This window comes from Polyergus mexicanus, unplaced genomic scaffold (genome assembly GCF_030449975.1).
Source record: "Polyergus mexicanus isolate NDT 795.1 unplaced genomic scaffold, iyPolMexi1.0 SCAF_9, whole genome shotgun sequence".
Classification (NCBI taxonomy): Eukaryota; Metazoa; Arthropoda; class Insecta; order Hymenoptera; family Formicidae; genus Polyergus; species Polyergus mexicanus.
The window spans coordinates 2322595-2341048 of record NW_027223329.1 but is presented as its reverse complement, the minus strand read 5'-3'; the positions used below and the strand labels follow the sequence as shown (position 1 = coordinate 2341048).

The following is an 18454-nucleotide window of genomic DNA, read 5'->3' as shown; positions in this document are numbered from 1 at the left end:
CGTATGATTATGGAGAAAGCAAGTGAAAGTTACCTGAGTGGCGGTATTTAACGTTAGGGAACAGTATCTGACCGAAAAGTCTTCTGAATCGTCGATCAGCTCTCGCACGTCCGTATGAGATATCGCACCGATTTATATTGAATTTGATTTGTTGATTTATTTATTAAACTGATTTATTGAATGATTTATTAAATACCGTTCCATATAAAATATCGCATCAATCTAACAGTTATATTTGAAGTCTCGAGTGATAATCGCATTCAATTCGACAATGAGATACGGGTTTCGAATTTGAGTGAAAGATTGCTGTTTAAATGACTATGAAAGTGTTATTCGTATACAAAGTGAAATTTTCATTGTTTCGTGCGACGTACTACGCGTAGATCACATAGGTACGAGTTTGATAAAGAATTCTATAAATAAAAGTGAAATAAATGTTCTCAACAAACGTTAGAAGCAAAAATATTTGCCTTAAAATAAAAACAAAGCAAAGTTTTATCAAAAGATATTCACGTTTTGTATAAAAAAAAATCTGTGCTTATACATATAATATACTAATTTTTATAAAAAAACACAAAAATAATTTTACTTGTGATATCCCCTACGATTTTCTGTTTTAAAAGCTAGAGACAATTTAGACTGGAAAGAGAGATTTATATGTAATGTGACATTACGTATACTTAAAATTTTTAAACTGCGTATATTGTAATTAAACGCAAAGTTTAAGCCAAAATGAAATAATATTGACAGTGATTATAAAATTTTACTCGTTTATTACTTTAATCGCAACGTAACGATACGGTGTTGTATAAATTGTCATAAATCTGCCAATATCATATTCTGACTCTATTCTATATGTACAATAAATTAATCAATTAATTACTTAAAGTTTTAGCGGCAAGAAATGAAAAGCTAAAACACAATTATTTTAATCAATTATTTTTATGTTAAAAATTTAAATTTAAATGAAAATTTTCTCAACTCTCGTGTTATAGCGGATTTTTGCGTGATTCCGCAATTCATAAAATATGAACGTATCGGAATTTGTGGAGTTTGCCAAGGCGACAATCGACTTTGTTGCCGATTACAATGAGACTTTGAGAAACAGAAACGTATTGCCCGATGTGGAACCGGGTTATCTCAGTAAATTATTACCAGAGCAAGCACCAGAAAAATGTGAAAATTGGCAAAAAGTGCTTGAGGATGTCGAAGAATGTATCATGCCAGGTGTAAGTCTTTAATTTTTCTTTAACCGTAAAAATCTTCTATAACGTAAACACAATAGTACATTTAAATACGTACAAAACTGTATTAAATATACAAATATTTTTCTTTATCTCAAATATTTAGAAAAAATTAATTTCTTTTGATATATCTGTATGAATAAAAATAAGAGCCAATAAAACTGAATAAATTTAAGGCAAACTCTGTTAGTATCTTTTCTCGCTTTTGTGCTTTTTTTTTCAAATTAATACGTTAAATTTATTTCTTCTCTTTATCTTTTGACATTTCTCACAATGTAGTTTTATAAATAGTAAATTATTTCTTCAGATATTTTGCATTGTAATGAGAAAAAAGATAAAGAACAAGCTTTCTATATTATCATTTCTGTCTAGATAACACATTGGAATTCACCTTATTTTCACGCATACTATCCTACGGCTAATTCTTATCCGGCTCTCGTAGCCGAGATTTTAAGCAGCGCGATTGGTTGTATGGGCTTTAGCTGGATAGCATCACCCGCCTGTACCGAACTCGAAGTCATTATGTGTAATTGGCTTGGTAAATTATTAGGATTACCCAATGAATTTTTGAACCATAGCAATGGAACGGGCGGAGGAATCATACAGGTAATCATTATACAAGAGAATCATACATATACGTTGCATATAGATGCACAACGAGATAAACAAAAATCTTTAACAAGTAAATTAAAGTATATTGATATTTTTAATCTATCATAAAATAATTTATATTTCTAAATTGTAACGATGCACATTATAAAAAATGAGCTACTCCGAGATCTAGAATTAAGATTTCTCGTACTCTAAATAAAAATTGTATTTCTAATCCAATAATTAGTTGTATATCCAAATTGAAATAGATTGAACTTAAATTAATTTAAAAAAAATAATAATTTTTAATAACTGCAATACAATTTATCTATTTTCCTTGAATAAATATTTGCTATATTTTGATAGTTAAATATGTAGAAAATATTTTAATACAAAAGTATTACAAGATGTTATTTTGGATGACTTGTATAATATCTTTTTATTAACTTTGATGTTAATTATAATATTAACCAAAAAATGTTACGAGATCGTTGATTGAATATGTCTATTTGTGTGTAATACACATTTGTGAGATTAATTATTTCATTAAATTTATTAATTTATTAGGGATCCGCAAGTGAATGTACATTCATATGTCTATTGGCTGCGAAGGAATACGCAACACGACGAATGAAAGTTCTTCATCCAGAACTAAACGAGGATATGATTAAATCTAAATTGGTCGCATATACCTCTGGTAAATATCGTATCTCATTTTTTTAATTTTTACAATTTTTTATTGAACATATTTAGTTTATGGTGTACTGTAATCCTATCAATTTATTAATGTATCATTAAGTAATTGTAATTGTAATTTTGTTTTATTCAGACATATGTCTCTGTATAATTCTAGATCAGTCAAATTCTAGTGTAGAGAAGGCAGGAATTTTAGGATCAATGCTAATGAATCTGTTGCCAGTGGACAAGAAGTGCTCGTTACGTGGTGAAACTTTGAAGAAAGCGATTCAGGAAGATTTGGAGAAAGGTCTTATTCCTTGTTACGTCGTCGCTACTTTAGGAACTACTGGCACTTGCGCCTTTGATAATTTGGATGAAATAGGACCTATATGCAAAGAACATAACATCTGGTTGCATGTTGATGCTGCTTACGCAGGTGAGTACCTATGCCGATGTTTCAATCTTTTTACATCCAATTTATACTTACTTATTAGTTTTACATCTTTATTTCATACATTACGATTGCGATACATTACGATTATTTCACAAACCATTGTTAAAATATTATTAATGCAAAAGAAAATTAAGTCGCTTTAAGTTTGCTCTATTCAATTAATTACTAGTTAAGATTAGTGTTGTTTGTATTGCTTATAAAAAATATATTAATTAACAAAAGTCTCTCTCATTAATTACATTGCAGGGGCAGCATTTATTTGTCCGGAATATCGTTATTTAATGTCCGGCGTTCAATATGCAGATTCTTTCAACATAAATGCACACAAATGGCTCCTTGTGAATTTTGATACCTCGGTTTTATGGTATGTATTATATTATATTCTCAATTCTTTTTTGTATTATATTTTTTATATAATGTATATTAATTTTATACATATCTAAAAAAGTCTTTTTAAAATCTTTGTACAGTATCCTCTACTAAACTTTTTCTATAATAAATAAATTATTAATCATTAATCTTCAGTTAAATTTACATAGGCTTTAATTCAAAGATTTTTTTCATCTATTCAATGTTTATAATTAAGATTTGAGAAAAGGAACAGCATTTGAGCAAATTTTTAAATTGAAGATAAAAATACAAAATTTTGAGTGAAATAGATATTTTAATGAGATATCCTCTACAAAGTAAAGTTATATTTATCATACTATTTTTATTGCTTTTAGGGTGAAAGAATCGAGACGACTTATAGAAGCATTTAGTGTTAACAGAATATATCTTGCGCATGATAAGGAAGGACTCGTACCCGATTATAGAGTAAGATTTTGTATACACACATTGCTTATACATACATATAATATTCTTTCTTTAATAAACTATTTTACAGCATAATATAAATATATATTTTATTCTCTCTTATAATTCTTAAATTTTTTTTGATATAGAATTGGCAAATTTCGTTGGGTCGGCGATTTCGTTCATTAAAGTTATGGTTTGTCATGCGTATTTATGGAGTCGAAGGACTTCAGAAGCACATTAGATATACCATAAGATTAAGGCAGCTTTTTGAAAAATATCTTACATCAGACGATAGATTTGAAATTGTTACCGAAGCAGTTATGGGTCTCGTGTGTTTCCGTATCAAGGTACGCTATCTCAATCCTTGATTTTTTTATTAAAATTTATGAATTAAAAAATAAATTTTTTTTTTTAATTAAAAATTGATCCGTCTTTGAGAATTAATCAATTAATCAATTATATTATGATAGTTATATATCATTCTTAATCATATCAATTTATAATTTTTATAATAAACTTAAATTATCTCAATTATTATGAAAATTTTTGTGAGAAAAAGATTATTCTTCTTTTAGGGTGACAACAGTTTGACAAAGAAACTGTTAGACCGTCTACAGGCTAGGAGACAAGTTTATCTGATTGCCAGTACGTATCAGGATAAGCTTATCGCCAGATTTGTTGTATGCAGTCGATTATGTAGAGAAGAAGATATTGTTTTCTCGTGGAACGAAATAAGTAGTCAGACAAACGAGATTTTACATGGCGAATTTGATCAAGAATCAGTCGAAACCGCAAAATCGCCGGATGATATCGCGACGAGAATAGAAAATCTAAATTCGACGACAAAGAAAATATCATGATTGATCTTAAAGATTTTGGTTAAAAACTTCATATAACTTCGTAACTTGTATATTTTTATTTCAGATTTATTGTAATGTTTTGTGATGTTATATTATACAGGGTGTTCTTAATTTAAATGCCAAACCTTAAGGAGCGTGTAGGGGACCGAAAAGTTAAGACAGAAGGTTCTTTAGAGGTTTGCTCGTTTTTCCTCCATTTTGGAGAAAATCACAAAAGAAGAGACGAAACAAGTTTTCGTTTTTTTACTTATTTATTTACATTTTATTTATGTTATCATCTATTTAATGCGGATATTGTTCAAAATGTTGCCCTCTTGCAGCAATGCAAGCGTTACATCTAGCACCGACCTCATTAATTGCAGCTAGACATTGTTCTAGTGATATTTGGTGCACCGCATCTATGATTCGATCTTTTAATTGTTCTCTTGAATTGGCACCGTAAAGGATAACATCAAGTGTTTACATATGTAAGGAATCTTGAAGCAGAAAGTTTATTCGGTGCCAATCGACTCAAGAGAGCAATTGACAATGAGAGATTGAATTTTTGCGATTTTCTCTAAAATGAAGCAAGAACGAACAAATCTCTAAAGGACTTGTCGTCTTAGCTTTTCGGTCCCCTACACGCTCTTGAAGTTTTGCCATTTAAATTGAGAGGACACCCTGTATATCTCTAATTTTTATTAATTCTAGAATAGTATTCTAAAGGAATAATTATTGTACAATATTTTAATAAAATATAATGGAAGATTAATTACAGAAAATCTTACCTTACCTATTTTAAGATAATGCATGTATAAAATTACTTTTGCTTCTATTTTATTCAAAAATATTAATATAATAATTATGATATCTTTCCTTAATTTTATAGCATGTTCTTAACCCGAATTTTATATCTCTCGAAAAGATCGTCGAAAAGTCAAATGATATAGTATCGTAGGTAAAATATATTTGACTCTATGTATTGTTAAAGAAATAATTATTGTCCGTAAAGATTGCAACGAAACGATAATTAATAATTTGGTTTCCTATTACTTTATTTCTTATTTGATTAAATGAATAAATTACGAAACATGCGATTCCGATATCTATCGTCGCGATATAAAATAAACTGTAATAATTCTTAAAATAATTGCGTTATCGCTATGCTTAATGGAGGATAACTGACTTAACCATTAGACCAGATTAAATATTCCTCTGCCGAGTGATACATTGGTTAATATCTGACAGAGAGAAGAACGATCCTAAACGTCGAAAGCGGCAACAACTTGTCTTATTTCTATGTCGGCCCCTAATGGATACGATCCACAAAGAAAAGTTAAGCGATTCATTAAACGTCGAAAGTCCCGCTACAGGAAGGAGCAAATTCCCGATTTCACTGATTGCTCCCGATAGCAATGATTTCGGCAGCGAATTAATGACTGTTACCGTCGTCATCATCTTCAATATATATAAGATAAAAATTCGCATAAAAAACATGTTCTTCTACTATTAAGAAATATTCTTTTTTATTAAAAAAAAAAAAACTGGACATAATGATTTTTATATATAGGTGGTTACAATTGAGTATATTTAAAAAAAATAAAACACGTGCGCTTTTATCATTGCTTGGTTAAATATGTGAGTACAAATAAGTTTGGGGTACCAAGCGTGCTCGAGACAAATTAAACTCGATAACGGCAAGATTTAAAAGAAATTCGATTCGAATATTTAGAAACGTGTCAAATGAAAAATTATCAATCAATTAATTTTTTTATAACATTTCAATAAAAATATCAATAAATTCATTTGCCGATATCTTACTGATATTGGAGTACCCATTTTAATTACTCACATATTTTACATTACATTTACATTAAATTTTGGGGAGCGTGCCCTACTCGCGTGCCCTACTCGCGTGCCCTATTCGCGTGCTTTGATAGAATGCACCGTATGTTGCTTCCGTTGGGCCAGTTAGACCTATCTTTTGTTGATCCTGGCCATATTCATTCTAGCTATATTTAGCTAGAGATGTAGTATCCATCTCTATCGGAGGTCAATTAAGGAAAGAAATTCCTTCTGTTGCCGGCTAATTATTATCGTCGGTATGAGCGTAGTATAATTTCACGCTCGTTTATAGTCGTGAGGCATTACGACCGTTCATGCATCATTTTTATAACTTTACTTTAATTAATATAATGCCAAATTATCAATCAAAATTAATTGATTGAAATTCTTATAATAATATGTAATATTGTTTATAATAATATATAATTTATATTAAAATAAAATAAATAAAATATTCATATTTAATAGATCAATAATTTGGCTTTACATCAATAAAAGCAAAGCTTTAATTGATACGATAATATAGATGAATGGGCTATACAAAATTCGTATAAAATCGGCGCAAAATATAAGAATAAATTATGACTATTTCATAAAATTATACTAGCGCCTTCTTCGTTTAACAAATTAAATAAAATTTATCAATTAAAAGAAATATTTTATATTCTTTTCAAATTTTTTCTTTAATTTATACTTCAAATTGTGCTCGTAATATGTTTCAATGTATATTAAAAGAATCTATTGAAAGTTATCTGATTTAATCTATTCTAGCTCATCCATTTTGAGATAACGGATCTATTTACAATCTACAATCTATTTGCATCTACAATATCTACAGATACGTTAACTCGAAATAAAATAAAATTCATCACTCACCGGCACTGATGCGCAACAGCGGAGTTATTGGTCTTGAGGCTACGTTGTCTGTAACATACAAATATAAAGTCCAAATTATAGCAGCGTCCAAAATATAATTATTATTTCGTGTAGAATATTTTATATCCGATGCATACAATATTAAGAAGCTTTATATAAAAATGAAACAATTTTGTAAATTATAGAAAGATTTTTTTTTTTTTTTTACATAGAAACTTTTATAAGATTTATGTAAAAGTTTTTCTTTTTAATTTTTTCATATTTAATTTATTCAAAAAAAGAGATCGAATAATACGCATACGCGACTTTTAACAATTGATATATTGTACAAATAAGAAATACTCACCCTTGGGTTGCTCCGCCGATGCAGGATGCCTCTCCTAGGCCTCCTCCTCCTCCTCCTCCTCTCAGGATGTCAGAGTCGCTACGTTGATCTGTAACATACAAATAGAAGATTCAAATTATAGTAACGCTCAAAATAATTAATATTTTAAAAAATTTATGAAAACGCATTGAATTTTATATTCGATGCATATAATAATAAGTAGATAAATAAAATAATTTTATAAATTTTGAGAAAGAAACACTACTAATAACTTTAATAATTCCATATAAAGCCCTAATCTAAAAGTAGAAACTTTTACAAAATTATAGCTTTTATATAAATAAAATCTTTTTCTCCAATTCTCTCTTGTTTAAATCATATAAATAAAAAATCAAATTATTATTACGCGATTAATTGCTTAATTTAAATTGCACGTACGCAATTAATAAATAATTAATATACAAATAAAAAATTACTTACCACAAGGTTGTTCGATCGGTGCCCGATGCCTCTCCTAGGCCTCCTCCTCCTCTCAGGTTGATTCACTCGCGCGATACTTTGAACGACACTCCCGCACTTTCGAATTTCGGCACGATCGAACCCCGCTTCACGCGAGAATCACACTTGGAGTCGACAAGTCGGGAATTCACCGATTACTTCGAGCAAAGGTTAAGCGGAAGCGGAAGAAGACGAAATCGATCGATGGAATCGACGCGAATGGGGTTCGCTCGACTCTTGACCCGCGCCTGCTCCCATCGAGGGCCGACTTGTACTTCGTTAGGAACGATTTCATACGAACCACCAAGTCTCTATCGTACAGACCGAGCCGGGTTTATCGTAAGGCTGATAGACGGGTCGAGAATGAAGATACCCACCTTCTACGTGCTAACAATCTAGATCACTTCGAAAGCGGGAGATCAACTTCTCTAGCGAGCGAAAATCGAACCTAATTAATACAGCCGACTCCTCAAATGCCAAACATGTTAGTATCGCTACAATGTGCTGTTAGACGGTACAAGAGAAGGGACCCATTAACGACGATTCCAAAACAATCGACCGAACTCTAACCGATTCGGGCCGAACCGTTCGTCGAAGCAGAACGTGCCCTCGACAGCCGATTCTCGAACCGAAGTTCAAGATTAACCGCGCGAACATGCATCTATATTATGCACGAACATACGTTGCTACGCGGCCGGCATTCACCTCAGCCGCGACACTGAGGCGTTTTAACATTGCTCCTGCATTAATATACTAAATTTATTAATACATAAATATTTATATAATATATAATATTAATATAGTATTAATATTAACTGATATTAATATAAAATTAATTATATTAATAGGTATTAATATATTAAAGATTGCAATGCTGAGAGACATCCCATTTAGCCGGCAACCAAGTATGGTTCTCGATGACAATCGTGAAAACGAGATAAAAGTCCAACGCGAAGACGCGACGACGCGAAAACGCGATATCGCGACAACGCGACGCATCGTTGCTCGTACGGCACGATGACGGCAACGACGACGCACTAATGTGCGTTCAACGCACAAAATGCGCGTGCCACATATGAGCCATTGTGCGACTCGTGGCAATGCTGCGTTGACACGCGACGCGGAAGACGCGAAAGCCGTCCGCGGCACGATGACAGCACCGACGACGCACCGCTACTTCGTTGCTCGAGTATCGCCGCGCGAATGATAACACGTAAGAAAGGAATTTGAGAATGTCTCGCCCCACTACCGTTCTATTCAAGTATCTTTATATAAACGATAACAAGGCCACGATACATAAACAATGTTTACGCGCGCCAATGTTTACGCCGCCAAGGCTAATTACCATGTTAGGTATTATTCTAAAATTCGCTGCCGAAATATTTTACGTATTATTGTATAAAATATATATACGAAATATTAAATTGTATAAGTATTTTACATTATAGATCAATTATTTATTAAAACGATTAATCTATCACGGAGTTTATCGTTATATTAATTATTGATTTTGCGATTCGATCGTTATTATTTATATTAATTAATTATTAATTATATTATAATAGCGAATAATATCCCGATATAATAATATCACGCGATCGCGTTTAGAGAAAGAATTCGACGGAGCGAATTCTACGATTGCTTCCCTGCTCGAGTGTGTCGCGCGAATGATAACAGAATCGTGGTACATAAATGATAGCGCGCCAATGTTTACGCCGCGCCAGGTAAATACTATGTTATTGTTAATTCGCTATCGAAATATTTCACGTACTATATATATACATGCTCAAAATTTTAAATTATATATATAAGTATATATTTTAAATTAATATTAGATATTTTAAAGATAAATTTTTTCGCAATTCCTGTTTTTTATTTAGAGTTCTGGGTAGCATCCTACGAGATACAAAAGAAACTCTTAATATTCTCACGCTTCAATATTGCAAGAGATATTGCGGTTTTTTAATCATTTTTGTCTATTATTATTTATAAAAACTAAATGACGTATTTTATAATATTTTATATATAACATACACACACATATAATATTCTAATAATATACTGTGAGCAGCTCTCACATTGCGATATCTACTTTAAAAAAAGTGTATTAACTCGCAAGTATTGTTATCTCTTTTCTCTGCGATATTTTTATCAATAAAAGCCTGTGTCGTAACTGAGCGACGCATTTGACAGTTCAATTATTAAATGTGTGTGTGTAATTTTTATTTAATCGATTTTGAAAAAATGGAGAATTAGAGTTAATATGTGTAAGTAATTATTCACACGCGGACAAAATAAATAGCGCGCGTTTATAGTGTTCTAATATTATGCAATATTATTTATTAAAATGATTTTATCTCGATTCTACTAGTTCGATTATCGAATCGTGAAGAATGATGTAACAACAGTAGACGGTCAGAGTGATGAAAGTTCTTTGTTTGCAAATGACATGTCTCTTTTATAGCGCAACTCGTCTTTATATATATATAAATTTAAAAGTTAAATATCATTTTTTAAGACATATTTATTTATTTCAATAATTTACAATCAATGAGATGCTTTCGCGGTCCAGGGTATCATCCTGGAAGCTACAGCGATTTCTCACAAGGTATGCAGAGAGAGGATAATATTGATATAATATCAAATAAAAAGAGGCGTACAGATTTTTTTTCTGAAAATCCTACTCTTTCATATCTTATTAAAACGTATTACCAGTTTTGTGCTTTATAAGATTAAACTTTATTATTTGCGATTAAAAAGAGCTGTTAATCGAACTAAATAATGTGTCTATAAAATACTTGCAAATTTAATAATGTTACAAGAAAATCTCTCTTCGCAGATTATTCTCATCGGACAAAGGCGAAGGTGGTAAAAGGGATATATCGGAATGTACGAGATCTGCAAAATTAGAAACATGTCAGTTGGATCCCTGTATGATAGATCCATGCAAACCAGAACCAACTATAATTGTCATAGGCGCTGGTATGGCCGGATTATCAGCAGCGCATCGATTGGCTCAATGCGGCTTTCACAATTTGACAGTTTTAGAAGCGACAGATAGGTAAAAAGTAAAATTAAATCAATATATATTAAACTTGACATTAAATAAAAGCTATATACACACGCACGCACACATAGATATAAAAGCTGCTTTTTAAAGTCTTTCTAATACATTTTCTTAGTTATATCTCGATATTTAAATATAATGAACTTGGTATCGTGAGATCCTGCTTTCACGAGAATTGGTCGCATTTATTTTTCAATCTCAGACCAGGTGGTCGAATCCATTCTTGCTGGTTGGGTGATGTTGTAGCGGAAATGGGTGCCACGTGGATCGAGGGTGGTTGCGTGGCAAATCCGGTCTACACTTTGGCGGCGCAGGAAGGTCTTTTGAAGTCGCCGCTCGTTAGACGAGATCCTAGTCGCGGGCTTTTTTGCACCAGTGATGGCAGGGCGATCGATCTTCCGGTCAGCGTCACAGCGTATCACACTTTTCGGCAAATCGAGCAACAAGCGGCGGCTCTTTTCGCTCTTGGCTGCGGTCGTGCCCACGGTACGTTGCTGAATTTTATGGGCATGAGAATTCAGCAGGAGCTGCAAAACTTCCCGGAGGAGCAACGGTACAGTTGTCCAGGTCACTCGCAAGCTTTCTAAGCAGCGATTTAAGGATTTTACTAGGATAATCAGGCGAACGTAGATAAGTTTCTTATCGATTGATTTGGAAGGTATTGTTGATTACAGAATGCAGTTTATTCAAAATTTTATAAACTTTTCAAATTCTTCTTTAATAAAAATATTCACACATATAAAGCTTATTATATATAAATGTAATTTATTTTAAATAGGCAGCTCAAAAATTATAGTCAGAATTATAAAAGTTATTATTCACTCGTGCGAAATAAATTCTGATTATTTTATATATTATAATAATACTGCCTAAATTAATTGCCAATAATTAATATATATATTATTTTAAATTATTAATATTTTACATGAATTATATATAATTTACTTTTGTATAATGAATTATATATAATGAATTTATATATAATTTACTTTTGTTGATTAAATAATTTTAAATGAAATAAATCGTATATATATTTAATCATGCGCGAACCGTCATTTTATGAAAGGCTGTTTGCCGTGTCTCAATGACGAAAATGAATTTTATTTATCGCAATCTTGCAAAAGTAACCGTTACACATCGCTGGATAATTGATTCGACTAGGTTTTTCTTCTAAAATTACAATGTGAACTATACTCTTAACTTGCAGATATGATGCCGCCAGGGTGATGTACGGTTTGACGAATTGCGTGAGGTGTCGATGCGGGGATGACCTTTCACTTGTCTCAGCCGATCAATTCGGCAGCTATATCGAGATTCCCGGTGGCAATATTAGAGTGCCCTTAGGATACGTTGGAGTACTGGCTCCCCTGCTTCGAGATCTACCTAGTTGTTGCATCAAGTTCGTATAAAAGATTTCTGGCTATTGCATCTAATCCTTTTTTTTTTTATCAGTACATCCGGTTCACGAAGAGAGAAATACGCCACAAAGTTAAAAAATTAAATAAAAGACTTGACTATTAGAATGCACAACATCTTTAATATAATATGGTATATCCTATAAAAAAATTAAACGGATAAACTTTTATATACAAAGATATGGCTTTGTAGAGATATAGCTTCTTAAAGTTTTTCCTGTAAAAGAAAGATGGTTTTTTTAAGGTATCGCAAACCAGTTAGTTGCATTCGATGGGGTACGGTGAACGAAGCCTGTCCCCGGGCCATCGTAAAATGTCGCGACGGCGATGAATTTCCCGCTGATTATGTCATCGTCACTGTTTCGCTCGGTGTTCTGAAGCATCAGTACGCGAAATTCTTTTTACCCGGATTACCCGCTGAGAAAGTCGAAGCGATCAACAAGCTCGGCTACGGACACGTTAACAAAATCTTCCTCGAATACGCGAGGCCCTTCTGGGTCTGGCGCGAGGGCGGCATCAATTTGGCTTGGTCCGCTGAAGAGTTGGCGGATAGATCCGATTGGGTGAAAGGTTGTTGCTTCTCGTTGAATTAATATTCGAATATTATAGAGTTTCATTACAGTTTTTAAAAAAAGGTTTAAAAAAAAAAACATACGAAATGGCAAATGATTCTAACTAATACTCGACGATGCGTTTAGGTGTGGTGCGTGTAGACGAACTGCCGAATTCTCAGCATGTGTTATGTGCCTGCGTGTGCGGACGGGAAGCGATGGATATGGAGCTATGCTCTGACGAAGAAGTGGTAGAATCGATGACCACAGTTCTTCGTCAATTTACCGGTGATCCGACACTACCTTATCCAGCCAACATTCTCAGGACCAAGTGGTGTATGGATCGATACTTTGCTGGGGCTTACAGTTACATGGCAATGGACAGCACCATCGGTCATCAATGTGATCTGGCTAATCCATTACCAGGTAGTTATAAGTTTCACTCGCAAACGACTAGCTAAATAATTCGGCTATAGACATTAATATAGCTTTCAATTTTATTTTGACAAAATATTTTTTTTTTTTTTTAAATTGACAATCATTAAATATTATTAATAATTTCAATCGTGACAATTTTCTTCGCCATCTCGTCAACGTACATGTTTTCTAGATTCGTGTGAAACGGTACCACCCATACTCTTATTCGCGGGCGAGGCTACTACACCAGGGCATTATAGTACCGTGCATGGTGCAAGACTCAGTGGTATTCGTGAAGCGGAAAGGATCATTCAATTGACAAAACGATTTGGTGGTCCGCCGAAGAAAGTATCTGCAAAGTCGTGACTCAATCAGCAAAAATATAAGACTATTTTGTGATATAAACATGTTACAAATAATCGTATATATACATTTTGTGAATTATATTTATTTTGTATTGATGTACTCATAATAAATTGTCCTCGAATATGGAAGTTAATTTTTTTTCTTCACTGAAGAAAGATCGCTGTTAATTTTATACGTATATAGTGTATCAAAATAAAGTCAGATATTTTTGATTTTAGGGGACCTCTGCGGATTTATTCTCAATAAGTAAATAAATAAGACAAATTTGTATATAATAACAAAATGCAATTGCAAGAAGAGATCAGTAAAATATATAGTGAATGAACAATCAAACATATATTATTTTGTCTTCGCGTCACGAATTAAAAATATTGTATATTGTAATATTGCAATTTTTGTATTGTTCGATATATTTTCTAGAATCGAATACCTGTCGAAAGTGCATTCGAAAATTCTACTCATAGAATAAAGTAACGTTAAATTGATCAATCAGGACGTAAGGAGCAAGAATTTCCTTATCCTGATTGGTCAGTTAAACGTCACTCCACTTCACGTGTAGGATTTCCGAACGCATTCCTGCATGCGCATAGCCTGTGACGTATGAGCAATGTTTTCTGTGTGCATGTATATGTTTATGCTCCTCTCCTACCTAAACAGACCCGGCAAAATGGACGGTATAGCACTGCGAGCATCTGATCGTGTTTTAGAAGTGATATTCTCATATCTGGATCTGCATACGTTGAGAAATTGCTCGCTGGTGTGCAAACGGTGGTACCGGTTTCTCCATGACGAGAACAACGACGTATGGCGGATGCACTGTATAAGAAAATTGGCCCAGGAGGCGCTCAGTTCCGATTTGTTGTCGTCGGTACCTACGTACAAATCGAAGCTCCGTGCGTTTTATCATGCGTGGAATCCCAACGATTGTTCGCGGAATATTTACATAAAACCCAACGGATTCACCCTGCACAGGTTGGTCCAGCGACGTTGTCTCATCGTGCCTTTAATCGTCAAAAGCGAGTTGTGTCTCCGATGTTTTCATATTCACATTTTTAACAAATATATTTCAAAAACAATCTTTAACTAACTGTAATTTAATATTGTCTTTTACACATAAATCAATCAACTATCAATTGCGGAGTAGTAAATATAGTTATATGAAAAAGAAATTAATTATTAATTAACTGTGAACTTTTTTTTGTGTAAAATGCTGCTACTTAGATTTTACTCAGGAATAGAAACTGGAAATATTTTTGCAATATTTTTTTGCAAGTATAAATTACTAGCACATATATATAATACAATTTTCTAAAACTATAGTAAAAGTTATAATAATATATATTATAGAAGCACCAAAATAATCTGAAAAGTACGATATCCAAAATGTCTCGCACCAGTTGCTATATCATTACAGAAACCCTGTAGCGCAGAGTACAGATGCGTGTAGAGGCAAAATAGGTTTTCGACACGGACGTCATGCTTGGGAAGTTATCTGGGAAGGACCTTTAGGAACAGTAGCAGTAATAGGAATAGCCACTAAAGAAGCACCTCTGTTGTGTCATGGATATGTAGCGTTACTTGGTTCTGATGAACATTCCTGGGGTTGGAATCTTGTTGATAATCACTTGTTACATAATGGAGATCCACAGGGAAATTATCCTTTACTCAACAATGCTCCAAAGTATCAGGTATTTGAATTTACAAAATATATGCACATTTATATAATAAGTAAAATTATCATTATATTTTTACATTTATATTGCACATCAATCTTTTTTATAATATGTATATATATTATATTTGAGAAAAGAAAACCACTTTGAAATATATTTCTATTTTATTTACAGGTTGGAGAAAGAATTAGAGTGATTTTAGATTGTGATGATAATACATTGTCTTTCGAGAAGAATTACGAATTCCTGGGTGTAGCTTTTAGAGGTATGGCTCTAAATTTATTTTTCTACTTTTTTTCTGTAGATTGATTATAATTTATTACACTACTCTATTCCTATTCGCAGTTTGAGACGATTGTGTCATTTCCTTTTCTTACTTTTTTTCAAGAATTTTTCATTTATTCTTAAAACAAAAATATGTATATTTTTATAAGTTGCTTTAATAAACAGGGTTACCAGATAAGAGATTATATCCATCAGTATCAGCAGTTTATGGAAATACAGAAGTGTCCATGGTATACTTAGGACCACCATTGGATGGCTAACACATTACATTTGAGAAAAACATATCCTCAAAAATCTCACTATTGAGGCTGTACAATGCATTCATAATGCCAAGTTTTCTGCACTATATCGACATTGTCTACGTTTAAGTAGAACAGAGCACACGACTGTACACAGACTGTACAATATTCTTTACAGAGAATGTGTGCCTGCTAGATTACTTGGTCAATAATTGTATATAATAGACATTTTATTTTGACTGCAAACTTTATCATCCAATACATACAATGGCTTGGTTTGTTTGAACAGTCAAATAGAGTGATTTTGATTACTGTAATATTATGTGTGTATACACAAATGGAGGCTTTAAGTGATATTAGTTCTTAAATAATTGTTTGTATGAAAATATTTCAGTAATACTTACTAAACAGTTATATTTACTGAAATACTTTTTATTAAACGATGCCATTGTGCGTATGAATATTGCTATAATTAAAATTTGAGAGTCATCACAATAATCTTCACATACATGTACATATATGAGTAATGTATTTGTCATACTTAATATCTCCATGCAGAGAATATTATTTATTATTATTTATATTTACTTATGCAGAAAAATACAATGCACGATATCTTAATAATCTTTTATTTTTAAAAAGATTTCGTTTTAATGTTAGTGCCATGAATAATATTCATGGATATTCCGATATTTTGGCATCTCTCTTTATGATATATATTAATCTCAGGACACTCGTTACAACTTTGCAACCTCTCATTTTTTATTGCTAGACAGTAAGAATAAATGAATTCATTGTATTCTTCCAAAATGCTCATGTTCTTTTTAATATACTTGTATTGTACAATAGTGTATTAATATATTGTGAATGAGATATCATTAACAACAGAAAAAACAATAAGAAAATCTTTCTTATTTTTCTGTAAAAATTAACTATGATTTGTTTGTCTGTTTGATTTAATTATGATTGATTGTCTACATATATAGAAAGATAATATAGAATTTTTAAGATTAGTTCTATATTTTCTTTGTATTATAAAATAATCAAACCAGAAACGATTTTCAGAAGCAATTCTTCACATAATAGTATACAGGGTGTCCCACTTAAAGTGTTCATTGAGTATAGCTATATTATTTTTTGTACAAGAACAAATTGCGAAAAATAGGTTGTAGCATATTAAAATTAAACAGAGAACGGGTTCTCAGGCAAGGCCTCGTTCAATAAGCACACTAAAGATTATTCGTCCTAAATAGAAAACTAGTTTTTATATATATATATATTTTTTTTTTTTTTTTTTTTTTTTTTTTTTTTTTTTTTAACGGAATGAATGCGAATCTCGAAAACCTTCATATAACAATACATATACTACTTTAATGATTTCTTTTTACAAGAAATGCGAAAAAAAGAAAAAGAAAATATATAATAATTATATAGCATTGTCTAATGTACAATGCATTTTTCCTCGTATTTTAAACATTTAACATTCTTATATATTGCATTAATAAGATCTCGTTTAGACTTTAAATCATATATTATGCTCTATGTGTTGCCAGTCAATCTCATTTTAAGACCTCATGTATATGCTGTATAAATTTTTATGCCACTATTGTGGATAAATGAATGTACAAGAGAAATATTTATTGCATAAAATATTAAAAAGTCCTTTTCATTCATCGTCTAGAAAATTTTTATGTTGATAACAATTACATATATAGATAGATATAAATATGAAAGATTGTATATTACAATCTGTGTTAAGTCTGTATTTATAAATAATGTGGTTTTTAATATAAAAGATTGAATACCAATGAGATTAGAATGAACTAGGTATGATCAGAATTATTTATATTGTACATATTTATTATGGTGATTGTGTTTGCTGTATGTAGTATTTGTGAATTAGTTTTTCTAAACTTTTGTACAGAATCATCGTGTACATAGTGATTATAAATATTTGAGAAATAAACTTTATTTCATATGTACTTATTGGATTTTGTTTATGAAATTTACCAAGCTTTACTTTTTCCAATCTTATCTTCTAAATATTCCATTGTATTTTGATAATACTAATACTGTTTGATAACTAGTCTACCATTATGGAGATTGTATATTCTAAATCTTAATGTATGTATCTAGATAAATATTACAGCTAGATCCAGACAATTCCTTTATTCATTTTATCCAAAATCTTACAATATTTTCACAACTCGAACGCAAGTGATAGTAACAATATTACATATGTATCTATCTCAGATATCTCTCTAAGTAGTACCTGACTATATTCGTGAATTTG

General features: G+C 31.6%; 3 protein-coding genes and 1 long non-coding RNA gene across 5 annotated transcripts in view; 3 read left to right on the top strand and 1 right to left on the bottom strand.

Annotated features, from left to right (window-relative positions):
• LOC138936634 (uncharacterized) overlaps positions 1-8878 on the bottom strand; it is a 32118-nt gene extending 23240 nt beyond the window's left edge. The window contains exons 1-3 of the long non-coding RNA XR_011447411.1: positions 8131-8878; positions 7672-7759; positions 7326-7373 (exon numbers count right to left, since the gene is read on the bottom strand). This is a non-coding gene — a long non-coding RNA (uncharacterized lncRNA). The remainder of the gene's footprint in view (positions 1-7325; positions 7374-7671; positions 7760-8130) is intronic.
• Positions 1029-4625, top strand: LOC138936635 (aromatic-L-amino-acid decarboxylase). The gene is made up of 8 exons (XM_070302202.1): positions 1029-1229; positions 1617-1850; positions 2403-2532; positions 2689-2949; positions 3214-3331; positions 3693-3783; positions 3912-4112; positions 4341-4625. The coding sequence occupies exons 1-8, from the start codon at positions 1029-1031 to the stop codon at positions 4623-4625; spliced, it is 1521 nt and encodes a 506-aa protein (XP_070158303.1).
• Positions 8879-10703: 1825 nt separating the features above from the next.
• Positions 10704-13964, top strand: LOC138936583 (peroxisomal N(1)-acetyl-spermine/spermidine oxidase). Its single transcript, XM_070302115.1, has 7 exons — positions 10704-10756; positions 10988-11209; positions 11418-11768; positions 12423-12614; positions 12875-13200; positions 13329-13607; positions 13792-13964. Exons 1-7 carry the CDS (start codon positions 10704-10706, stop codon positions 13962-13964), a joined length of 1596 nt encoding a protein of 531 aa, XP_070158216.1.
• Positions 13965-14592: 628 nt separating this feature from the next.
• Fsn (F-box synaptic protein) lies at positions 14593-16675 on the top strand. 2 transcript variants are annotated; one of them, XM_070301199.1, is made up of 4 exons: positions 14593-14936; positions 15379-15652; positions 15812-15902; positions 16088-16672. In XM_070301199.1, the coding sequence occupies exons 1-4, from the start codon at positions 14593-14595 to the stop codon at positions 16180-16182; spliced, it is 804 nt and encodes a 267-aa protein (XP_070157300.1). In that variant the 3' UTR covers positions 16183-16672. The 2 variants fall into 2 exon arrangements, with proteins under 2 accessions (XP_070157300.1, XP_070157301.1); XM_070301200.1 differs by having other exon boundaries at positions 14669-14936; positions 15362-15652; positions 16088-16675.
• Positions 16676-18454: the final 1779 nt, after the last annotated feature.

What these genes read in the sequence shown, in the direction of transcription:
- Fsn (XM_070301199.1), top strand. Translation starts at nt 14,593, where the DNA reads ATGTTTATGCTCCTCTCCTACCTAAACAGACCCGGCAAAATGGACGGT. An exon ending in ACAATGCTCCAAAGTATCAG is followed by an intron (nt 15,653 to 15,811) that starts GTATTTGAATTT and finishes TTTTATTTACAG; the next exon opens with GTTGGAGAAAGAATTAGAGT. An exon ending in CCTGGGTGTAGCTTTTAGAG is followed by an intron (nt 15,903 to 16,087) that starts GTATGGCTCTAA and finishes TTTAATAAACAG; the next exon opens with GGTTACCAGATAAGAGATTA.
- LOC138936635 (XM_070302202.1), top strand. Translation starts at nt 1,029, where the DNA reads ATGAACGTATCGGAATTTGTGGAGTTTGCCAAGGCGACAATCGACTTT. An exon ending in TGTTGATGCTGCTTACGCAG is followed by an intron (nt 2,950 to 3,213) that starts GTGAGTACCTAT and finishes ATTACATTGCAG; the next exon opens with GGGCAGCATTTATTTGTCCG. An exon ending in TTTGATACCTCGGTTTTATG is followed by an intron (nt 3,332 to 3,692) that starts GTATGTATTATA and finishes TATTGCTTTTAG; the next exon opens with GGTGAAAGAATCGAGACGAC.
- LOC138936583 (XM_070302115.1), top strand. Translation starts at nt 10,704, where the DNA reads ATGCTTTCGCGGTCCAGGGTATCATCCTGGAAGCTACAGCGATTTCTC. An exon ending in CTACAGCGATTTCTCACAAG is followed by an intron (nt 10,757 to 10,987) that starts GTATGCAGAGAG and finishes CTCTCTTCGCAG; the next exon opens with ATTATTCTCATCGGACAAAG. An exon ending in TAGATCCGATTGGGTGAAAG is followed by an intron (nt 13,201 to 13,328) that starts GTTGTTGCTTCT and finishes CGATGCGTTTAG; the next exon opens with GTGTGGTGCGTGTAGACGAA.